Genomic DNA, 23127 nt, shown 5'->3' with positions numbered 1-23127 from the left:
AATAAAGCCCTGACCTAAATTGCCTGCAATTCAACAATTTTCAATCATTTGATATCTTGTAAATTTTTATACACACAAATAAACATGTATTAGTATACTTAGCAAGTCTGAGGTTGTCCTGCAGATCATGAGATAATGTTTCTACGCCTTATATTATAATCATTAAACCGTCTTATTGTCCAATCATTAACTAGCAACTAGTCTGAGATCGTCTGATTACAGTGAACGCTGATTGACCGTTGATTGTGGCTTCACTATAATTAAATGGGAAGGAACCGACTCAACCGTGAATGATGACGTTCGTGTTTCAAATGAGCTTTAAGCTCTATTCATATGATTATCACGTTGCTATTTTTACCTTTATCTATTACTAGCTTTCGCCCGCGACTTCGTTCGCGTAGAATTAAAAAAAAAGTAGGTAGGCTATGTGTTCTTCCTGACTATCCTCTACAACTATGGCAAATTTCATCAAAATCCGTTTAGACGTTTAGGCTACAAACTCTAACAAACATCCATCCATCTAAACTTTCGCATTTATAACATTAGTTAGATTTTACAGAGTATTTTGTGATGAATATAGTTTAGAACTACTTTATATTAATCTAGTAAAGTGACATGTACAGTCGAGAAAACTTGCGATCTTAAAAGCTACAATGGTTTGAACATTTTGAAACGATACACGGAACAAAAATCAATATACACAGTTTACAAATGTCTCTGTTCGAAAAATAGTTGGTTAGTGTTACACGCCTAGTTTCTTTTTATTATTATCCCTTCGTTTACACCACTTATTGATATATGATTAGTTATTTGTAGAAAAGACTTAGATTGTCTTATTGCAATGAACAAGGCATTTTTCCTGAAGTGGAACACTGTGGATTTTCGTAACTGTACCTAAAATACGATGCATTTTTATAGGAATAGGCCAGCATTGGAAACCTTACTTACAAGAGGTCACCGACTCGCAATCGCACCACCCAAGGCAGCTGCGTCACCGGACAGAATGTGGTATAACTAATGTTTTTTTAATAATTCCTTGAAAAAAATAATAGAGGTTGCAACATTGAAATATAATAAATTTAAGATACGTTTTTAGTTTACTTATTTTGCACAATACTAATTGTGTCTTTATTTACTTTCTTGTCATGGTTGCAGGTAATTCGTAAAACGTTCAGCCAAGCTCTCTCAAGACACCGAATATCTTCACTACCGAATAGCCTTCAAAGATGACCCCTCGTATTCTCGGTTCATTCATCACATATGGCCTTTAATTCAGCCGAGTCGATCAGTTCGGATATTTGGTATGTATGTAGGCAGACTTTCTCCGGGTGAAACGAGTATGGGAGAGGGGGGCACGACCTTGTTAGAGGGAGGCTGGCACCTGCGCTATCCACTTGTCACTGTCCGATCGGCGCGCGCGCATCGCCGCCACCGATACAAACGCGTCGTACACGTGCGTGACTATCCGATTATCCGATAGTCGGTAATATCCGATATTATCCGAACCGTGGACCTTTGTAGTGAACTGTGATTGTGTTGGACCTTTGATTATTGTTGATAAGGAAAATTAAACGGTATGTATTAACAAGTATTAATTTTTATTTTAAATAACAGATAAACTATTAGATGCATTCCAGCAATAGTTATATGCAATGTAATATCATTTGTAATTTTTATTACATTACTTCTGCTACAAAATCTTAATTGAGTAGTTAATTTCATATTTTTCTTAATTAACGAAATAGTAAAAGTGTGTAAACAGTGTGAAAACTAGAACAAAATGATTTGAATAAGATGTGTGTCAGAAGTGATAAGTGCATTCATAGTGGATTCTCGGCTCGGGGTCAGATCGCAGTCGCATAGTAAACAATCGTGGGGTATTCTAATTTGCACTATTAACATATTATACCGTTTAGTCTGATATAGAAAGTTTTTCTACAAAACTCTTAATTTAACAATGTGTTCTATACCAGTTATGTTCTATGCCAATTTTTCTCTAGATCCGTTGAAATTTTCTAAAGATTTAATAAACATACATGCATACTTTCATATTTTTAATATTAGTAAGATTTTTTCATCATCCACTTGCACTTATCCCTTACGGAGGTTCAGCACAGTATGTGCTGCTCATCCATACATCTCTATCAGCCGTCATATCTGAATCCACACCTTTCTTAAGCATATATTTCACACAATTCATCCATACTTTCTTTGGTTTTCCTCTACCTTTGTAGCCATCCACGTTCAATCTTAACACTTTCAGGTTTATGTCCTCATCGTTTACTCGATATTCGACATTATTTATTCGTTATTTTATAATATAGACTTAAAGTTTTTAAAGTAGACAAATTAAATTTCGATAATAAATCAAATGGTAGTTTGTAATAGACAAATTAATTTATGTTAATCAATTGAAAAGGGATAAATTTGAAGAGAAAATAAAAGTCTGTATTAAAATGTCTCATACGAATGTATATATGTGTTTAGACATAAGTTATTATAGCATCCAAACTTTATGGAGGCTCGAAGTTAACTGCGAGCGTATTTCTACGCGAGTAGGTGGCAGAAATTTCAGCGGGCGTAGAAAAGCGCGTGCAAGGGGGACAGGGCGGGCACATTTCATTTTAAAATAGTGCCGTTTCATAAAATTGTTTTCAGGCAGCGTTTTTCATGAATTTGCGAGCTGCCATAAAGTTTGAATGTCACTATACCTGATTTTAATATCGATTTTAGTATCTCAGTGGGCTGAACGATATAATCGCCTAGGGCGTTCCCAACCGGTGCTGACTTTCTTTTATTCATCACGAATTTGCTTTGTTTCTCTTTTTGACCTACTTCTTAAAAGGAGGTACTCAATTCGTCTGTATGTTTTTTTTATGTGTGTTACGGCATAACTCCGCCGCTAGTGGACCGATTTTGATAATTCTTCTTTTATCCGAAACGTAATGCTTGCAGATGGGTCCTATTTTTTTGTTTAATTTTATTATTCATCTTTTATGAACATTCACTTTTTAAATTTTCCTCTACATAATTTTTAATTCAATATCACTGATCTAGTTGAAGAAGTTAATCAAGAAAAATCTTTACCAATTAGTAATATAAGTTGATTTTTGTGCAATTGTTACACAATAAACTATTTAACTACGTCGTAGTCTTTGACTCCAAAAATCAAATAAAAAAATGGGACCCACCTGCAAGCACTACCTTTCGGATACAAAAAGAATTATCAAAATTGGTCCACTAGCGGCGGAGTTAAGCCGTAACACACATAAAAAAAAACATACAGACGAATTAAATACTTCCTTCTTTTGGGAAGTCGGTCAAAAAATAGGGTATGTCCGTCTTTATCTTAATTAGTTATTAATTTTATTTCGGCTACTTTCTTTGAAGTTGCTTACGATTTTTGATGTTAAGAATAGCTAATAATGACTTTCTACAATGTATCCGTACTATACAAGCAGCTTTATTGAACATTACAATATAAATGGTAACTAGACGTTTTGGAGCATGCAGTGCGCACTACAAATGCACTAAAGCGTCGCAATTAAGAATTCAATTAATTTTTACGTTGAAAAAGATGATAAACCATACTGTAAATCTTATGAATTGAGACGAGTGTGTTTATATTTTTATGGTTATGTAACTTAAGGGGGACAGACCACTAAATTGTAAATCGTCTGATAAGAATAGAACGTGTAAAATTTGATCGGATTGATTACTAATCAGGCAGTGACATCATTTTTAAGCTATCTGAGTTTCTATCAGCCATTGGTGGGACAGCCCTTAAATGTGGATTTGACTTGCAATTGTTTTCTGATGCAGCTAATTATCCCTTATTTATTCACTTGGAAAACAGCATGACAAAAATTCATTTTTAAGTTAGTCGGAAAAATAACGAATAAATAAAAGTACTTGTACATTACAATCATAATAAATTAACAAACTCGTAGATCTTTCATACTTAAATTTAGAGCCAGCGTACACCATTGACTAAACTATCTCACACTGTTGTGTGATTGTCGATTGTTTCGCAGCTACTTCAACTGTTTAGTTGCACAACTATAAATCGAGTATAGTTTGTCTAAATAAAATAGATTAGTATAAATGACGTATATAAAATATCGAATTCAATCTCTATGAAGGCAAATGCCATACTTAATAGACAGCAATCGTAGTGACGAAACAAACACGCATAGCCAACAATTTGGAACTATCGATATTCGGTTTCAATAATTATTGAACTCGACAAAAATTTTTATTTTCTTATTAACTAATTTATATGACAATTCTAGTATAGATTATAGTGTAGAGAATTTAGCGATGACATAAATAATAGCGAAATCCAATTGGATTACGTACGGCTGTAGTAATAATAATTAACATTTACTTACTCTCATTATTTGTTATGGTCATTATTAATTTGAGAAAACAGTGTTTTTTTTTTAATTCATAAGTTATAACTATAAACCTATTGGTTCCAACTTCTATAAGAATAAAAATCGAAAATCGATAAGATTCATGACTGATTTTACACAACCCATCATAGAGAATTTTACTACCGTAGTACTACGGTCTTACTGACACAGTCTTCCATTGATTAAATTTGATTTGACCCCATTATCTATTAATATCTACGTTTAACTATGTATGCAAATACAATTGTTTGTATTGTTCATTTGTTTTTTATAAACCGGTTCAATCCAGTTCAAACCAGTTCTAGGGTTGACACAAGTTCCTAGACTACGGACGTGTGCGCTTTCTCGTCCCAACCTCCTTTTGCGTGTGCGACCTTTGGTTTGTTTTGTTTACATACGTAAAAGGAGTCCAAGCCTTAGTGGTATCATTACGACTAGTGTTACGTTAATTACGATCACGCGTAAATTAACGTAATATTTTAGTATGCGATTATTTAGAGATGTTCGATTTTTTTAAGCAAGTTTCGTAATTTTAGTTTATTATTACAAGTAGTTTTTTTAATCGACTTTAGAAGTTTTGAATTGTGTATGTGCTTTTTTTTAGTATAATTATAAAGAATAACAAAAATGGGAACGCCTCTAAAACACTTACTGTCACTAATAACTTGATAATGTTATGGATTTTGTTGCATCAGTAATTCTTGTAGCACATCTAAATATGAGTAATTTCGAAAATACTTATAACATAACGAGCTATTCCGTGCGGCTTAAATCGCATGGAATAATAAAAACTATATTTTAGTGTTCATATTTGTGAAATTTTAAATTACAAATGTCAAAATTAAAATGCACAAATGACATTTAATAACAATTACCGTAACCATGGCAACCTTGCTTCCTTTATGTTATCGATTTGTAGTTGTGTCCTGTCCCCGCATGGCGGTTTTTAACAAATAATTTAGTTACTTGATGGACGAATTGTAGGTATTAAAGAAAGAATTATTCAAAAATATACTGCGATTTCTGACATTCTACGTCATTAAGTAGTGTGTTTACTCTTTAATATATTAGAATAGATATAGATGATATATATAAATCAGTTGCCAGTTGACAAGCAGACAATCATTCAAATCGTCCGCGGAAAAGCTCGCGTCGGCTGATATGTCGGCATTCGTTTAATCACAGTTTAATCGTTACGTTAATGGGTGAAACTTATCTCCGGAGACATCGACCAGGATCCACCCGTCCGTTTGTCTTTTTTACATTAAACTTTCCGCACTTTCTCTAGTTAAGGTTAAGATCGGAATAAATTATACGAATGTACATTATTTATGAGTTAGATAAATTAATATAAATGTATTTAATTCAATTAAAATATAAATATATTCAAGGGCTCTAATGAGCATACAAACCGACTAGCGTACAATTTTTTATGTAACAAATGGAAAATATGTGACAGAATTATTAAAGTCTAAAGACTATTGAATGAGACGAGCATGAACAAGGAGGAGCGCGTGAAGAATAAATAACAAAAACTAACAACTTTTAATTAAAATAGCAAGAATTTATGTATGTACAAATTGAGAATTATGTAGAAATCAGCCTAGCGTTGTGACATCTTATTAAACTAATTCAATTATTTTAAAAAAAGAACTAAAGAAAAAAATATAAATTCTTATTTTAAAAAAGTATTAAAAGTAAAAACACAAAAAGGTTTATTGCATCGCCAACAACTATTAAAGAAATCTTTTCAGTGATAAGTTGTTGATTAAATTTTAAGAATAATTACATTTACAGGAACAAAGTTTAGATCCTAATTCCTTAATTAAATGTAACGTTATTTATTATTTAATGTATCAAACACTTCTAAGTATAATGTAAATTTATTGAAATCGGAAGATAAAACTGGAATATGTAAATTTTCAAACTTGGTAAGCTAAATAAAAGATGTAACTACTTAGAACTAAAACTACTCGGTTTATTTAAAACTTGTAGAGCTTTTTTCAACGTACGTACGTACTTACAAGTTATTAATATGTAAGCTTAATGCGATACCTCGTTAACGGATTGAGGAGAAAGTTCTAACTATGATCAAATAAATAACGTTGGGCACTTTAGTAATGGTGTTAATAGCCGAATATTATCTATCTATTGGCGATTTGTTACTATATAATGAAAGATGTTTTATTTAAATTTCCGCACGGATGTAAGATAAAAACTTTTATTAGAAACTTTTTTTCTTTGGAAAGTAAATAAATCGATATAAAAATAGGCTTATATTTTTATTGTAGACGAAACGCATACCGATAAGCATAATGAGTCATTTGTTCTCATGAGAACTGAGATGAAAGTACTGTGAAATCTCTTGCAAAGCTTTTTATGTGAAAACGTACAGTTAGTGAGAGCTATCGGTATTACTATTGAATATTACTTAAAAATATGTTATGACTAGCTTTTGCCCGCAACTCCGTCCTTGGAATAAAAAAACAACCAGTGCATGTGTTCTTCCAAATTATCCTCTACATCTAGACCAAATTTTATCAGGATCCTTTCAGCAGTTTAGGCTACAAAGTCTAACAAACATCTATCTATCTAAACTTTCGTAATTATTAACATAATTGATTAGGCTTTTTTTTAGCTAGAATAAATAAAGTGTGATCTACCAACTAACGTAAAATATGTAAAGACTGCGTGATAGTTTATTTGGATTGTTAAATGCTATTTAGTAACATGGATAACTAGTGGATAATCTAGTATAGCTTAATAATCGTACTATTTTTTGGACTATCGTACTTCGATTATGGTACAAAATTGTCTCCACCTGTCCCGTTGACTGTTGGGTCTTAGAGCATGCGCATTCCTTTAACTAAACTAACACACAACTGTTTAATCGCGCTTTGATTCCTGTGAGCTTATATGGAGGTACGTACACTCTTCTTCTTCCTTAGCTCTACAGCCCTTTGTGGGCCTTGGCTTGGTCAAGCAATATTTTCCACTTCGGTCTATTAGTGGCTACCGATTTTCAGTTTATTATGTCAACATTCTTTACGTCACGATTTACACCGTCAACCCATCTCAACTTTGGTCTTCCTCGATCTCGATTACCTTCAGGGTTGCTCGCCATAAGGGATTTTGGCATCCTGACTTCGTCAATCCTTTGCACGTGACCAGCCCATTTGAGCCTGGTTAGCTTTATGTGGGAAGCCACATGCGGTTCTTGTACAGCTCCTGATTAAAACGATTGCGCACACTACTCGCCTTTTTGTTTTGCAACTAAACAGTTGAATTGGCTGCGGAACATTCGACAATCGCACAACAATTGTGCGATAGTTTAGTCAAAAATGTGCGTCCGCTCTTAATATCAATATTGTCACGAATATTTTATTTTTGTACAAATAATATTGCAGTCAATGATCAAATAAAGTCATACTATCAGACCTGTCCCCCGCGGCGAATTGTGTTTAGAAAGGTATACACGACGGCCGATTGACGAGATAAAAAATGACTCGAAAAGAGTTTTGACTGCACCATGAAATGTACTTTTTTATTTCCAACATTCAACAAATGGTGAAAAGCCGAATTTGTAAGTATTGAAAATGTTACTTACTAATCATTGCTTGCGACTTCGCTCGCATGAAATTAAAAAATGATAAACAATATAGCTTATGTTACTCACTGATAACATAGCTTTTTAATGGTGAAAGAAATTTTTAAATTGGCTCAGTAGTTTAATTATTTCAATATGTAAATGTCTTCCCTCCATATAATATTAGATTTACGTATTAACGCTAACCAAAATTCATCTTAGTTAAACAATCTAATATTGGTTGGTAACAATGTCTATATCCAACAATGGACAGATAAAGGCTGAAGATGATGACTAGCTAAAGAGACGCTAGTATTCCACGGCTAGCATATTTGGACGAATATCACTTATCTTTGAAAAAACTGCTAACCCTTGTTGTACAGGGTAAACGCCAGTGTAAACCACGCTTGAATTAACAATACAGTAGTTAGCCATAGCCGTCTAATTGACTGTAAGATCTTTTGTTTGCATTACATCTGACAGTCGGCACGCGTTCTCACAGTGTTTACCTACACAAGCATACTATCGAAATTTCTACGAATTGTTAAGCACGATAGAGAAATTTTTAAATAGCCGCCCGTGGTAATTTTAAATGTTCACACGAGAATTGTATGCATACTACACTGTGACTTTTTTAAGGAATATTTTGAGTTTGTGGTTAATAAAGTTAATTATAGATGGCGCTGTTTTGACTTAAGGTTAAAGTTTTAGTGAAAGTAAAATATGTTACTCTACTTGATATATTTTTTTGATGAAACGCCACAAATTATAAATGTTATAAAAACAAATGAAAGCATTAAAAAGCAATAATAATACAAGTCTACGTTTAATCTCAGTTTTGTTCAAAGCATAGAAATTTATTACACTGCGATAGCTTACTTGATGTCTATAGTTCTGAGTTATGAGCATATCATAGTAATTTAATTAAATCATTTCATGCTTCTTGCGTTCGTATTATTTTTGTACCCGTCTAATTAAAATTATCCTTAACATTAAAATGTTAATATCTTTCATCAGTGTTTGTATTTACATATTAACGTTCGAGTAAGAACTTAATTGAATCATAAAATTAAATTGTAAAATGAAACGTTGACTAGATCTAAGATAAGAGTTAAGACTTGACTTAACTGGCTCTTCATAGTCGTTTAATGGTTACTCAAGCGAGTTTTTAGTTATGCTAAGGGGAATCCGTTAAAGGTCAATTAACGAATCTGTAGTTATGATGAGAGAAGTTGTTAAACTTTGAATAAGGAAGAGTTTTTATAGTCTCGTGATGACTCGTTTCTCTGTTTTTCGTTAGATTTTTTGCCATTACCTAACGTGAGAGTTAACTCGATAATCGTTTCGACATCTGGACGTCAATAAAAATCGATATCGACATTGACACCACATGTAACATCGATACTCGGATCGCTAATTAGCCGGCGGGTGAAAGTCACCGACCGACTGACCACAATCCCATCCAAACTCGATGTTTCGGCGATGCCGATTTTAGATCGATTCTACTTTCGTTTTTGACTGCTCTTACTCGCCATTCACTACAAGTGTCGATTGAAATTCCGATTTATTTTGTTCATTACAACTCCCTACGTTTGCATAAATGATACCAGTGAATCTCATTAAAGCCTTATAATGCATTTAAAACGCGATACATGGATAAGCTTTCTGTTACATTAGTTACACTGTAAACTTGATCAGTGGTGATGTATTTTCATTTATTCTGGATATTATTTATAAAGGTGTATGTAGAGGTCAAGTTGTATCGATACTTAACACAATAATGACTATAATTTGATGATCACGATGTAATCGATTACGTGATCCGTCAATGGCAAACCCTGCTATTTTCAAGAATGCGATCACAATCACAATCTTTTTTCATTTGTGCAGTACACAAAGTCTGTCAAGTTTTACCGTCTCTTGCCCTAAAGAGGTGTGTTAAGTTGATTTCCTATATTATGGCAGCCCTATTCGACAAAACGCCAACACAAGACGCCACACTTCAGCAATCCTAACCGTCTCACTGACATCTCTGCCTATATCATTGTGACAGCCCTACCTGGCAATGAGGCGACACGTGTTTTTCTAATCGCCGGAGGTGACCCCAAGCCGATGTGTGCCAGCGGGTCTGTGCATGTAGGTCTACTAGTCTATTCCGCGAGCGCGCCTTCCCAGCGACGTGGGTGCAGTTTTATTGTCTGTCATTTTAATTACCACGTTAACTGCAAAGATGTGATGGATGCATAATTTACGAGATGTAAATTATCCATTTTACTAATATATTAATGCAACGGTTTGGATGGATGTTTGTTAAAGTTTGTAGCCTAAGCTGATGAACTAATATCGATGAAATTTGGCACAGATGTAGAATGTAATCTGGAAGAACATGTACTTTTTTTAATTACTAAAAATTGCGAAATTTAGTTTAGATAGAAATGTAACAAAGTTTTAAAATTTAACTTTAGTACCTACCTAGGTTATCAACGACTTCAGATTAAGCAAATAATATCTACATTTAAATCCAAAAATAGATTAAATCTTAATTATTATGCACTTCCTTTTTTGATATTTGCCATATTTAGTCTTCGAAATTAAGTAACACATACCATTAATAAACAAATAAAGAATACTAAGGTAGTCACTAAGAAGGTATTCGATAAGATAAGACGTAAAAAGCTTTCGTTTTTTTTAGTTACTATATTTCTTATACCCATTTCTTTGTAAAGCATGTAAGCTTCAAATGGACGTATATGACAGATGTATCAAGAGCCCTCTAAACCCGCCGGTGAAAGTGTAAACAAATCTAAACGCTTTCATTCGAGTATGCTTTTTATATTGTTTATCTTCTCGGCACGTAACGACAGGTCGATTTATTTTTAGTTCTGTCTAAAAGTTCTAGCGTTGTTTTGGTTTGATATTGATAATAGAAATGTTTATTAGCGCGATGTATGTATGGTGTGCCGTTCGTTCGTGTTTTAAATAATTATCCGATTACGTTAGGTAAATCTAATCTTACTAATATTATAAATGCGAAAGTTTAGATGGATGGATGTTTGTTAGAGTTTATAGCTTTAACGGCTAAACGGATTTCCATGAAAATTGCTACAGATTTATAGAATAACCTGGAAGAAAATATAGGCTACTTACTTTTGTTTTTTTATTTCCGCGCGGGCGGAGTTGCGAGCGAAAGCAATTTTATATTATAAGATTAGGTTAATAAATTATGATTAAAGAATTGTATGAAATTAAAAGAGATATGGATAAGAGTTAAAACTTTTTTCAGAATTAGGTCATCGCTGAATAGTCTTGCCTAAGTAATAATCTTGCCTAAGTAAAAAGTCCTTTCGCGACTTATTTTAACTGGCGTCTTGAAAATCTATTCACTATTATTTACATTACCACATTAGTGAAATATGTCAAACGGTTATCAGCTTTGTGTGATTTTGTCAATTAGTTTAGAAAAAGTAGCAATTTTCGTGCTTATAAAGGAAAGGCTCATAAAGTAAGCAAAAATATAGAGAAATAAAAGAAAATTAAAATTGTATTTCGACGAAGGAGGAAAAGATTTGTTAAAAAATAATAAATCAAGTGTTACACAATTTTATTATTAACAATTAAACAAGAGAGTTCGATCTTTAAATGTTTGTGATTTATTTATCTCTAAAAAATCCTGCGTTTAGCAGCAAAAAAAGTTAAAACCGTAGCTAATTACGATGAATAAAATTATCATTAATATACTTTAAAATTAGCATATAGTAGCGGTGAGCGTCCGTCGGACTCATTGTAGTAAGTACTTTTACTTTCGGCGCGTCGGGTGTAGGAGCAACGCACTCGATAGCGTGCGGATTTTGTGTCCCGACAACCGGCAACCGGCATCCGACAACTAGCTAGACATTGATATTGTCTGCTCGCAGTCTAGACCTCGACAAATTGAACATTCATTTACATATCTTTAGATTATCACGAGTAAGCACTCTTAACAGGGCCTGTCCCACCAAATTGTTAATTGTAAACGATCCAACTTGTAAAATATGTTATGGAAATATCGGATTTTGTTACCGTATCTAACAGTGACGTCATTTTTTAGCTATCTGAGCTTCTATCCGTGGTGGGACATGCCTTTAACATTTTTAATTTGTCTTATTTTATTTTATTCGTAATTAAATGAAAGGTGATAATGTCCTTGTCATAAAAATGACATTGAAAGATTTAAATCAGACTTTTATTACTTTCTCCGTCTGAAGATATTATTTTTTGATAAGCTAAAGAGTTTTAAATATTATATTCATAAAATGTTTATATATTTGTACGGTTTATATAATTAATGAATGGAATCGAATTTTTTTACTAACGTCTTCGTGTTTTTTATAACAGAAATCTTTAGAAAGTCAGATTAAAATCTTAAATCTATAGAAACGAAGAGATTTGCAAAACAATTTATAATGTAAATTAGTAATTTGAATTTATAAACAGTATTTGTCGATTTTCGCTTAACAAAAATGAATAGAAATAAATTACTATAAGGGGTACATATTTACAGCTATTTATAGATTTTATCGAGAGTTGTCCCCGTGGGGCTTCATCCGCATGAAATTATAAAAAATGTATTAATATATTGATAGGAAATGTCAAAATGACATGACATGACAAACCATGGCAACTTTGCTTCCTTGATGTTGGCAGCAATTTATGGTCTCTTTCCCACATTAAGATTTTTTCCAAAATATTTATCCCCTAAGTTTAATGGCGTAAAAATATATAGCCTAAAGAGGGACGTAAGTGTAGGGCTTTTTATTAAAAAAAATATTTAAGAATATGCTGTAATTATGACATCTTAGGCAACAAAAAAGTGTGTATTGACGCTTTATTATAATAAGTATAGAAGTATAGATTGACAATTTTCCTATAATCAAATATCCTAAATGTACCGATAAATTGTTATCATTTTTGTTCGATGTCAATTAAGCATGCTATGTTAAGGAATTGTCTAGCAGGGGTCAAGTGCGGGCAACCGAGAGAAAGTGAACGTACCCTCGACGTGCTTTTGTTGTAATTAAATGAGCTTCACTGTCACGTCATATTCAAGGACGCCTTAGCTTTTGGATCTCATAAAGTTATTTTACTTTGAAGTGAGGATACGTAATAACTTGAACTTAAGCATTAAGTGACTTTAAATACTTTATTACATTTTTATATTAATAATTTATTTATTTACTTATTTAATTTTTGCACAATAAACACAATACATATACTTATACTTAAAAGCTACGACAAGAATTACGCAAGGGCGGTTATTGCTATAATGCAATAATATTGATAACTGAGTTCAACAACCGATAGGAAATAGTACCAGAAAATGAATAATAGTGACAACGAAAAGAGGGTATATCATAAATATTAGCGAGACAGTTGCGAGAATGGATTCGTATCATCGACAAAATTCGTATATGATTTGATGATACAAATATTATCGATGACGTTATGAAAACATTCTTGCTATTATTCGTGATAAGCCCTAATAGTTGTTATGATGTCAAAAATCTTATCCTTGAGTCATCTCATTCTATATTTAGTTACATGTATGGTTACATTCAATTATTGCAAAAACAATAGCAAGCATATGTCGACCGCATACTTTATATTTTAAATGTGTCGAAAAAACTTCAAAGTTGCTGGCAAGAGTTCCGGCAACACGATACTTTCTCCCATTGCTCCCACGGCACACTTGGCTCAACCCGTTCAGAGGAACGCCCAAAATGTTTGGTGATTAAAGATTCGAGTGTGGTCGCGCCTTTACTTTCGACTTTTCAACTCCACCCAATTAATGCAGGTTGAGGTAAGACCAGGCTAAATCCGCGTCACGGCACGCGGCGTGACATTCACCGTGACACGGAGCGTGACTTTTGTTTTGGCACGTTCAATTTTCACGTCGCACGTGTCGGACCGGATTTTTATCTAGCTTATACATTAAAGCCTCTGATTGTGTCGACAACTTGATTTATTTTGACTGTACGATTTAATAAAATAAAAACTATCGAGTTAAATTCGAGACCAATGTAATTACAGTTAATGTGTGCGTAAATAATTATTACGGATATGATCTTGTCATATCCAGATGTAATTAAATTTGTCAAAAAATGTACATTAGTTTTACAAGTTTATACTAACCTAGTATTAAATGTCGTGTATAGTTAAATCGTGAACTCTCCATAAATGTACCGAAGTGTTTGAGTCTAAACGTAGTAAGGTGACCTTACGACCTGAAATTTCTAACTGAAAGTGCATCATTATTCACTTGCATTTACCTATTTCTCACATACAATACTCACATTATAGTGAGCCAAAGAAACATTTTCTAATAAAACCTTGGTAATCTAAAAAAAAAACACTAATATCACTACATATTTCTCCTTCATATTGATCCTCTAATCTTCTTCTTCTTCTAATGCCTCTACTGGAGGTTGGCCGTCAGCTCAGCGAATCTCACCCTGTCCTGTGCCAAGCGAAAAAGTTGTTCGACGCTGGCGATACTTGTCCACTCCCAGATCCTCTAATCGGTAACATTTAAAGCAAATTAATTAAAAATGCGGACTTAGATAAACAAAAACAGATCAAAATTCATTACTAAGTTTCATTCTTTAGTAGTTATGGGTTATGTTTTGTTTTTTTTTAAGTGAAGTATGTAAACTCGTGTATTTCAAATAAAGAACGTTCAGTTCCATCACCATATAGAAGAAAGTGCCGTCACTCTGCACACAATTACCAAACTGTAACATAAGTGGACTAATCGTCTGTCAGAAAAGTAATTAAAATATACCATTTATCTTCTTGACTGACGTAGAAGTGTCATTGACTATTAAATAACATTTATAGTGCTAAATTTTAACGCTGATGAGTATAATGACGTATTCAGAGCATATCAGGGATATTCGTGAGAACGTTTTCGTAACGACATCGATGAATTTTCAATTTGTGCCGCCCTAGGCGTAAAGTACGGCAACAATTATTCTACAAATTTTATCGATTTCGTTACGAATACCTTCTAACAACTGTCGGGCGAATATTCTAAATAGACCCTCTGACGAATTCAAAACTCCAATGTGTTTACGTTACCTTACGTACGTAGAGTAATATTACTAAAATGAAGAATAGAAACTGAACTCTTTTAGGTATGAACTAGTCCGCCCGACAAAGAATTAACAATGACAGACTTATCACTAACCCTTGAAGCTTTACCGTAGTTTTCAATAATGTCAATATTCTATCAGCCTTACAAATAAACGCGGTATAAACTTGGAATAAACTGAGGATGAGACAAAATGTGTACTAATATTTGCTTATACTCAGATTATTCTTAAGTTTTAATTTATACCGCGTTTATTTGTAAGGCTGCATGACTTTAATTAAAATAAATATTAGTATTTTGTTATTAATATCCATGCAGAAATTGTGTTTTATAATATTTAGATAAGTTTAATGGATATTTTTTCAATAGACTTGTAACTCAATCGTACATTTACCGGTCTAATCATTTAGCTATTCGTTTCGTGGGTAAGGAGTCACAATGCTTGTTCCGAATACGAGTGAATTTCCCATGACACTTGAACTGGGACACTTTTATGTGATATGAAGTAGGTTCATTATGGGAGTGCAATAATACTGTTATTTCATTATACCAATGACTTCTGAGACATTGTCTATGTGCGGAATAATGTGTACCATGAGTTCTGTTAATTAAATTAACTATATTTAATATTGCTTGCAGGTTATGATGCGGCAGAGACGAGCTTTCGCCGTAACTTTTCTTCTCTTATTACAAACGGTAAGATACCACAGTTATTTATAAATAAAGTATTTAAATAATTAATTATCCTTTAAAATAAATATCTCAGGATATGACGATGATGTTATTTTTTAAGGTCGTATATATTTGTTATGTCAGTTACACACGTTCAGTTACATTAAAATTGCTATAAAATTACTATTCAACTGATGTTTTGTCTGTCGTGGAGATAAAACTGCATGTGTGTAGAAGGCTTAACTTAAGTAGAATCTATTAGCCGTAATTGATTTACGGTTAATTCGATTAACGCAGTTAGCATTAAATTGATGTTAAATGAGCACTGACGTGTGTATAAAGTATCAAACAATATACTTGTTGTACTTTCTAAGTGGAACGATGCTCACAACTTGAAAGTTAATGACTTTTAATCGGCGTACTGTTTACCGTTTATAGCGCATCACTAGCGCCGACTAGAAGTCGCACATCTCGCTTGTTTTCACTAAATCTATGTATTTATAGAATACATACACGATAATGAAATACTAAATTACTCATCTAATTTCCACAGCCTTATTTAAATCGATGTTTTTTTTATATATCATAAGGCGGCAAACGAGCCAGCGGCCATCTAAATCCCCCGAAATGGAGAAGCGACCGTTAACCATAGATATTCGCAATAACAGATGCGTTGCCTACCCTTAATCGAAGAAGGAGACGCGCATAAACAAGATATTTCACCTTCCTATGTGTCTCCTCCACCGTCAAATCCACGTTCCCTTCCCATCCTTTTCTTATAAGAAAAAGGGTTGGAAGGAAAAGGGCCTAAAGTTGGGATTCCGGCACCTCACTCATCAGATGAAACGTGGAATTGCTCCCACTTTACGCCTGTCTTCTGCGTGGTCGTGGTATTGCACGGGCCAGCCGGCCCATTCGTGCGATGATGTTAAAGCGGGCTCTACCACTGTTTAAGGTATTGTACCTTATAGGCATTTGGTCAACTTGGGAGGTCGCCTTTAGGATAATTTGGTCGTTATTTTATTTTATTTTAGTGTAGTTTTTATATAGATCTGATATGTATGGTCTATACAAGGTCGTGTTTTGTTTTCTTACACAGTGTTGGTGGAAAATATACCAACTTCTGTTAGTTGACTTTGGAACTCAAATTTGATAGTTACTCTTTCTGGTTAAAAGAATAGTTAGTATATACTGTTGCGATAGTTGTACCAGGGTTTTCGTCATAGTTCATTTAACTAGTTACAATATTACGATAAAGTTAGTATTTATTTAGGTTATACAAATATCAACATATGTTTAAAAAAACACTTTCATAAGTGTCCTTAATTCATCTTTTATTTGATGTTCTAAATGCTTTCTTCTAATAAGTTTCGTCATTGTGCATTCACATGTACACAAGTGCGTTATTTCCCTTCATTTAGCTTCACTTTCATTCCGTTTGTTAGCACTTTTTATTGGCTTAAGATTGGGGTCGTGGTTCTTTTCGTAATATTTGCTTATAATTAATTTTGACAAATTTCCTCTTTTGATGAGTTTATTTGTATAGTCATTCTTATTTTGAAATTTTACATCCTTTTATCTTGTTATCTTTTGCAAATGTTTTCTTGGAGATTGGTTATTAATAATTGGTTTATATGTCTTTATGTTCATAAGTTTTTGTAAACAATTGATGCGTTTATAATTTAGTAATTGCTATTCTTCTTTTATAATAATTTTCTTTAAGTATTATACCAAGTAATACTATGGAATATTCGTTTGTCTTGTAATTATCTTTTAGTTGGTATGACTGTTATTGTAATTGTTAATCTCTTGTTTTTCAATAAAATTATTTTTATTTATATTATATATTATATATAAATAATCACTTTTTTTGTTACTGTTATCAACTCGAGCGGCAAGTGCCTCCGACAACCACATAGTCCCAATAAAATTGGTTGAAAACACACTGACATTTCTAAGGAATTCAAAGAAATTTATTCGCATTTATGTATGTTCATAGTATATTTTATACACATCACAACAAATAGATCAGGGCGTATCCGTAGGAAACAGAGACAGAATCTAATACGGCGAGGGCCCAAACATGGCGACGTCGCTCGACCCAGTAGGCAGTAGCGAGTGGCGATCAGGCCAGTTCCGTCAACGTACGCTATTTACCCGTTTAGCCTTTACTGTGGAAAGTAAGAAGGCTACACAACCCGTCCCAGCTTCAATGTAACTCGATACATTGTAAACAACTCCAGTTTAAAACTTCAACGCCTTTTTCGTTAAGATGAGTGTCCCATTTTCATTCAGTTGAATGCGTTTTATGAAATCAACATTTGATCACATGTATTCATTGGTTATTATGCAAATAACTGAAAAAAAAAAAAGAGTAGCGTTTGAATTACAATCGCGAACTATATAGAAGTGATAATTTTAAGCAGATTGGTGTTTTTTAGGTGTTTGAGGTGGCGTTTAGGTTAAAGAGTATACTTGTATATGTCGGTAAGATAACTGCGAGTTTACATTTGAAAGCAATGAAATGAAAGTTATCAATTTATTTAAAGTCAATTAGAATTGCCTACATAAGACGTATTCATAAAATTTAATATAATTTAAAAACTTTAGCGACACAAATGGTCAATAAATAATTCACGCCATACGAGGGTCAAGAACAAGACGGCATAAATTGTCTCTTATAATGGCAGTACAACAATAGACGTGCGTGGAGAGTAAAAGCCGCTTTCCCGAGCGCTGGCCGCGACATACATCCCTGCTTCAAATCCTGTCACACATTGCTTTTACTGATGTTTGACGTTGTTACTGCAAACAACAAAAAGTAGATAAAAACTCCAAATCTTTGTTTAAGATTGAACAGCTATTGGATCAAATAAATATGATTCTTCAGACTTTTCATATTAAATACGACAGTTACGACGACGTATACAGATCCTTTCTTAAAACACTTTCTTAATATACTTATATATAAATTCTTAATACGTGAATGATTTTTTTTTTAATGTTTTAATTGTACACCAAGATACTTCTCGCTTGTTGATTAATAACATTTTAAATTTAAAAGAAATAGTTACAGTAACGTTTCGGCGAATAAATTTAAAGATATGTAGCCTACCCTCACATAGAGTAGGCTTAGAGTCGCTCAGTCGTTACGTATCAAGAGCAGGTGATGATGATGATATACGTGTATTCTGAAGCTAGTTTGTAATAAAATCCTTTTTAATTGACCAAGAAGCTTTGCGTCAGTGAGTCGTTGAAGTGATACATCCGCGGCGATTTAATGAAAGTAAAATTAGTTCGCAAAGATCAACGACCGCGAGCTGACACACTGCACTTGAGTCTCCCCGCCTCGAGCGCCTCATTTCACTGTCACAGTGTAGTAAACACAGTAGTATCACTTAGAAATATTTAGCTTATGTCTATACTGTGGCGTACTTAAAGTTAGCGGTTGTGGACAAGTTAAGATTTTCTAATTCATAACAAACGTAAGTGTTTAACTCCTAAATATATTGTACTAGCTTTCGCCCGCGACTCCGTCCGCGTAGAATTAAAAAATACAAAAGTGAGTAGCCTATGTGTTCTATCTATCCTCTATGCTCTGACTATCCTCTATGTTTATACCAAAATTCATCAAGAATCGTTCAGCCGTTCAGGCTACAAACTCTAACAAACATCCATACATCCATCCATTCATCTAAACTTTCACATTTATAATATTTGTATGATTACTAATTTTATAAAGAAGAAATATTTGTATTTTTGTATGTATTAAAATAACTCAAAAACAACTGCGCCGATTTTAAAAATTTTTTTCACCGTTAGTATGGTAATATATCTGTGAGTAACATAGCTTATTTTTTTCAAATTCTCGCGGGCAAAGTCGCGAGCAACAGCGTGTTAAATGTAAAGTAACAGTTTTTGCTTAAACTTTTTAACATATCAATACAATTAAAAATATATTACTTGAATGCTAAAAGTGAAAGTTGTGTAACACGAAATAAATTCCTTGGTTGTTTTACGCGTGTTTTAAGCGCGTTCGCTTGTTAATAAAAAACTAAATGTCTAAACCTTGACAAAAGCAAATCTACCTATCAACCTAATTGAAAATAAAAACTTATATTTAGCGTAATACTAATAAATTAATGATATTAAAAAAATACAATAACATAGTTTCCGAAAGAGGATAAAATCTGGATTTTAGAAATTTATTAACAAAATAACCACTCCACTAAATAAATTTAAATAAAACATGAGCGAAATCGACTTAGTGCTAATTTCAATTTTCGTTTTATTTGCTTATCTTATCTAGTGTTATAAATAGTTAGAATGAAAATTTAACAAATTTGTGTCGTTACAAGTATTAAAATATCAATGTGTGTTTAATATGTCTTTCTAGAATTGTAATTTTTCTCGATTATTACAACGAACTTGATTTTTATAAAGTAAATGTTTTCGCTTTGTAATATTTCCTATTCGTAAAGATATTCAAATATTCAATGTTTGCGTCCATAAACTTGTCTCCGATATTAGTTTGAGTCATAAATATTTCGACTTATTAACACTATTTAAAGAATGTACCTCTAAGTGTTTCACAAGTTCCGTTACTTAAAAAAAGTGTTCTATAAATAGGTAAGGCTTCTAACTTCTATATATAAGTATATTGGTATAGCTGTTGGTCGCGATTTCGTCCGCGTGAAGTTAAAATAATTATAAAACAGCCTTCTTAATGGTGAAAGAATTTTATAAATCAACCCAGTAGTTTTTGATTTATTATAATACATACAAAAATACAAATCTTTCCTCTTTATAATATTGGTATTGATTAAAATTTCCTGAATTCGAATGCGGCCCACACGCGCGCCGACCAATTCATCTCTCTTAATAAACACGTGTCGTGTTAAGTTATTACGTTTCTCTAGTAACGTGTAATATGCGGCTAACGTCCGATACGCATTTTAATCTAAAATAATTGTCGATGTCGATGTACTTCAAGCCCACTCATAAATCTTAATTGAAAAAAAAAGTCTTCACATCTCGACTCGAGGCCAATACTTTCTAATTTCTTACCTTGAGGCCAAACGTACAAGCTTTATAAAATTGTTAACGATTCGTTTATGATTTTATAGATGTTTGTGAATAGTAAATTTTCTATGAGTAATATTGTTCGTGGAGTTTATCAGATTTTCTTTTATTTATGCTAGCCATCGCCCCTGACTTCGTTCACGTGGAATTAAAAACTAGTAGCTGCTAGTTTTGTAGTTGTGTTGTTCCAAACTATAATAAATGTTATTTTTAGAATTAGACCGCGATTATTTTTATATTCGAATTCACGATAAATAGATCGGGATCTATCTATCTTTCTTATGTTATAACACAAGCAATCATATATCCGTCCGTCCAAAGTAATTAGAATTAAAACCTCCCAAAGATTAGTAATAAAAGTATGCAATTTCTTAAGTACAATGGTAAGAAGATTGTTGAATTTCATTCGTTAGTAGTTTTCCTGATGTAAATTAAACCAGTCAGACACGAAATATTAACAAAACAAGAGCGGTCAAATCGGTCATCATCTAAATCAAATAAAAACCAGAATCATCAGCAACTTTCACGTCGTCCCATTCGAGATTCTAAACAGATTCAGTGTGGCATCCGTCTAATTTTTATAAACGACCCAGATAAAGTTGACACATAGTTTTTGTCATGTCTCGGTTTACCTGCATCAGGTCAAAGGCGATCAGTATGAAGAATTAAATAATATGTCAAAACATACAAAACAATCTTCGTCAACAATTTAAAAGACTTTTGTTAGTGTATCTAGCAACAAAAATCAAAAAGCTATTTCCAACCGATTTAAAACCATGTAATCTTTCTATCTATTTTCAGAGTGCAATTCTAAGCGACCAAACATCGAACGACAATGGCGGAGGAGGTAATAATCCGGAGACCAACAATGCCGTTGAGCCGTCAACAGACCAACTGGCGATGGAGTCTGCGGAGCGCGACACGCCGAGCCATGCGTACAATGGCCCGCCACCGCCTGTGCCCCCGCAGCACAACAGGCGGCAGAACCCGCCCCATCTGCAGCCGCATCATGCATTAGGTAATGTTCGTACCTATACTTTTAAGAACTCACGCAACAATTCGTGTAAACTCCGCTTAGGATATAAAATCATTTCACTGAATCTAGGCTCCTGATAGTGGTGTAGATAGTTCTTAGATAATTGTATCTTTACCCGCTCCTTAAATCTGTGAAAACCTTAGACTAGATGTAGGTATTATCTCAAGAGAAATATTAATACTGTAAATTTAAATTAACCAACTTTTTTTTTTCATTTTAGGGATGCCGAGAATTTCAAATCACCATCAAATTCACTCTAAGCCGTTTGCTCTGGGACCTTCAGTCAATCATCTGAAAAACGACATAGGGTCCGGGTTCCGTGGCCCGCCTCCGCAACAGACGCCGCCTGCCGATTCACAGACTGCTGCCAGCGACAAAGTATTCACCGGAGCTGGCGATGTTTGGCCAGCTCCTGCACCTGATATGCCGAAAATAGTTTCCCTCGACGTAAAATGTGAAAAGAATGCCATGCGAGTGTTTCTTAGTTTCGATAAACCTTTCTTTGGCATCGTTTTCTCGAAAGGACACTACTCGAATCACCAATGCGTCCATCTGCCACCTAATTTGGGTCGTGCTTCTGCTTCATTTGAAATCGGCGCTCATGCTTGTGGAACCGCGGGCAGTGGAGATCCAAGGTACAGAGGCGATGTTGCTGCCGCCGGTACATACTTCGAGAACGTCATTGTTATTCAGTACGATCCTCAAGTACAAGAAGTTTGGGATCAAGCAAGAAAACTGCGTTGTACTTGGCACGATCAATACGAGAAAGCTGTTACGTTCAGACCGTTCCCAGTGGACATGCTCGATGTAGTGCGAGCTGACTTCGCCGGTGACAATGTTGGATGCTGGATGCAAATTCAAGTCGGAAAAGGACCTTGGGCTTCGGAGGTATCAGGATTAGTGAAAATAGGTCAAACAATGACAATGGTTCTTGCTATTAAAGACGATGATGCTAAATTCGACATGTTAGTCCGTGACTGTGTCGCTCACGATGGCCAGCGCGCTCCGATTCAGCTAGTAGATAGACGTGGTTGCGTCACACGGCCAAAATTAATGTCAAGATTTACAAAAATAAAGAATTTCGGAGCTAGCGCATCTGTGCTGTCTTACGCTCACTTCCAAGCTTTCAAATTCCCCGATTCAATGGAAGTGCACTTCCAATGTACGATTCAGATTTGCAGATACCGATGCCCCGAGCAATGTTCTGATG

The 23127-nt window shown here is 33.8% G+C and overlaps 1 protein-coding gene across 1 annotated transcript in view; it reads left to right on the top strand.

Moving 5' to 3' along the window:
- Positions 1-1365: 1365 nt before the first annotated feature.
- LOC106106310 overlaps positions 1366-23127 on the top strand; it is a gene marked incomplete in the record, with an annotated part of 22953 nt that continues 1191 nt past the window's right edge. Inside the window, 4 exon segments of the mRNA XM_013286881.1 lie at positions 1366-1574; positions 15767-15823; positions 21683-21899; positions 22138-23127. Coding sequence (XP_013142335.1) covers positions 15770-15823; positions 21683-21899; positions 22138-23127 — 1261 coding nt within the window.

This window comes from Papilio polytes, unplaced genomic scaffold, assembly GCF_000836215.1.
Source record: "Papilio polytes unplaced genomic scaffold, Ppol_1.0 DF822289.1, whole genome shotgun sequence".
Lineage (NCBI taxonomy): Eukaryota > Metazoa > Arthropoda > Insecta > Lepidoptera > Papilionidae > Papilio > Papilio polytes.
This window is presented reverse-complemented; position numbering and strand designations above follow the sequence as displayed.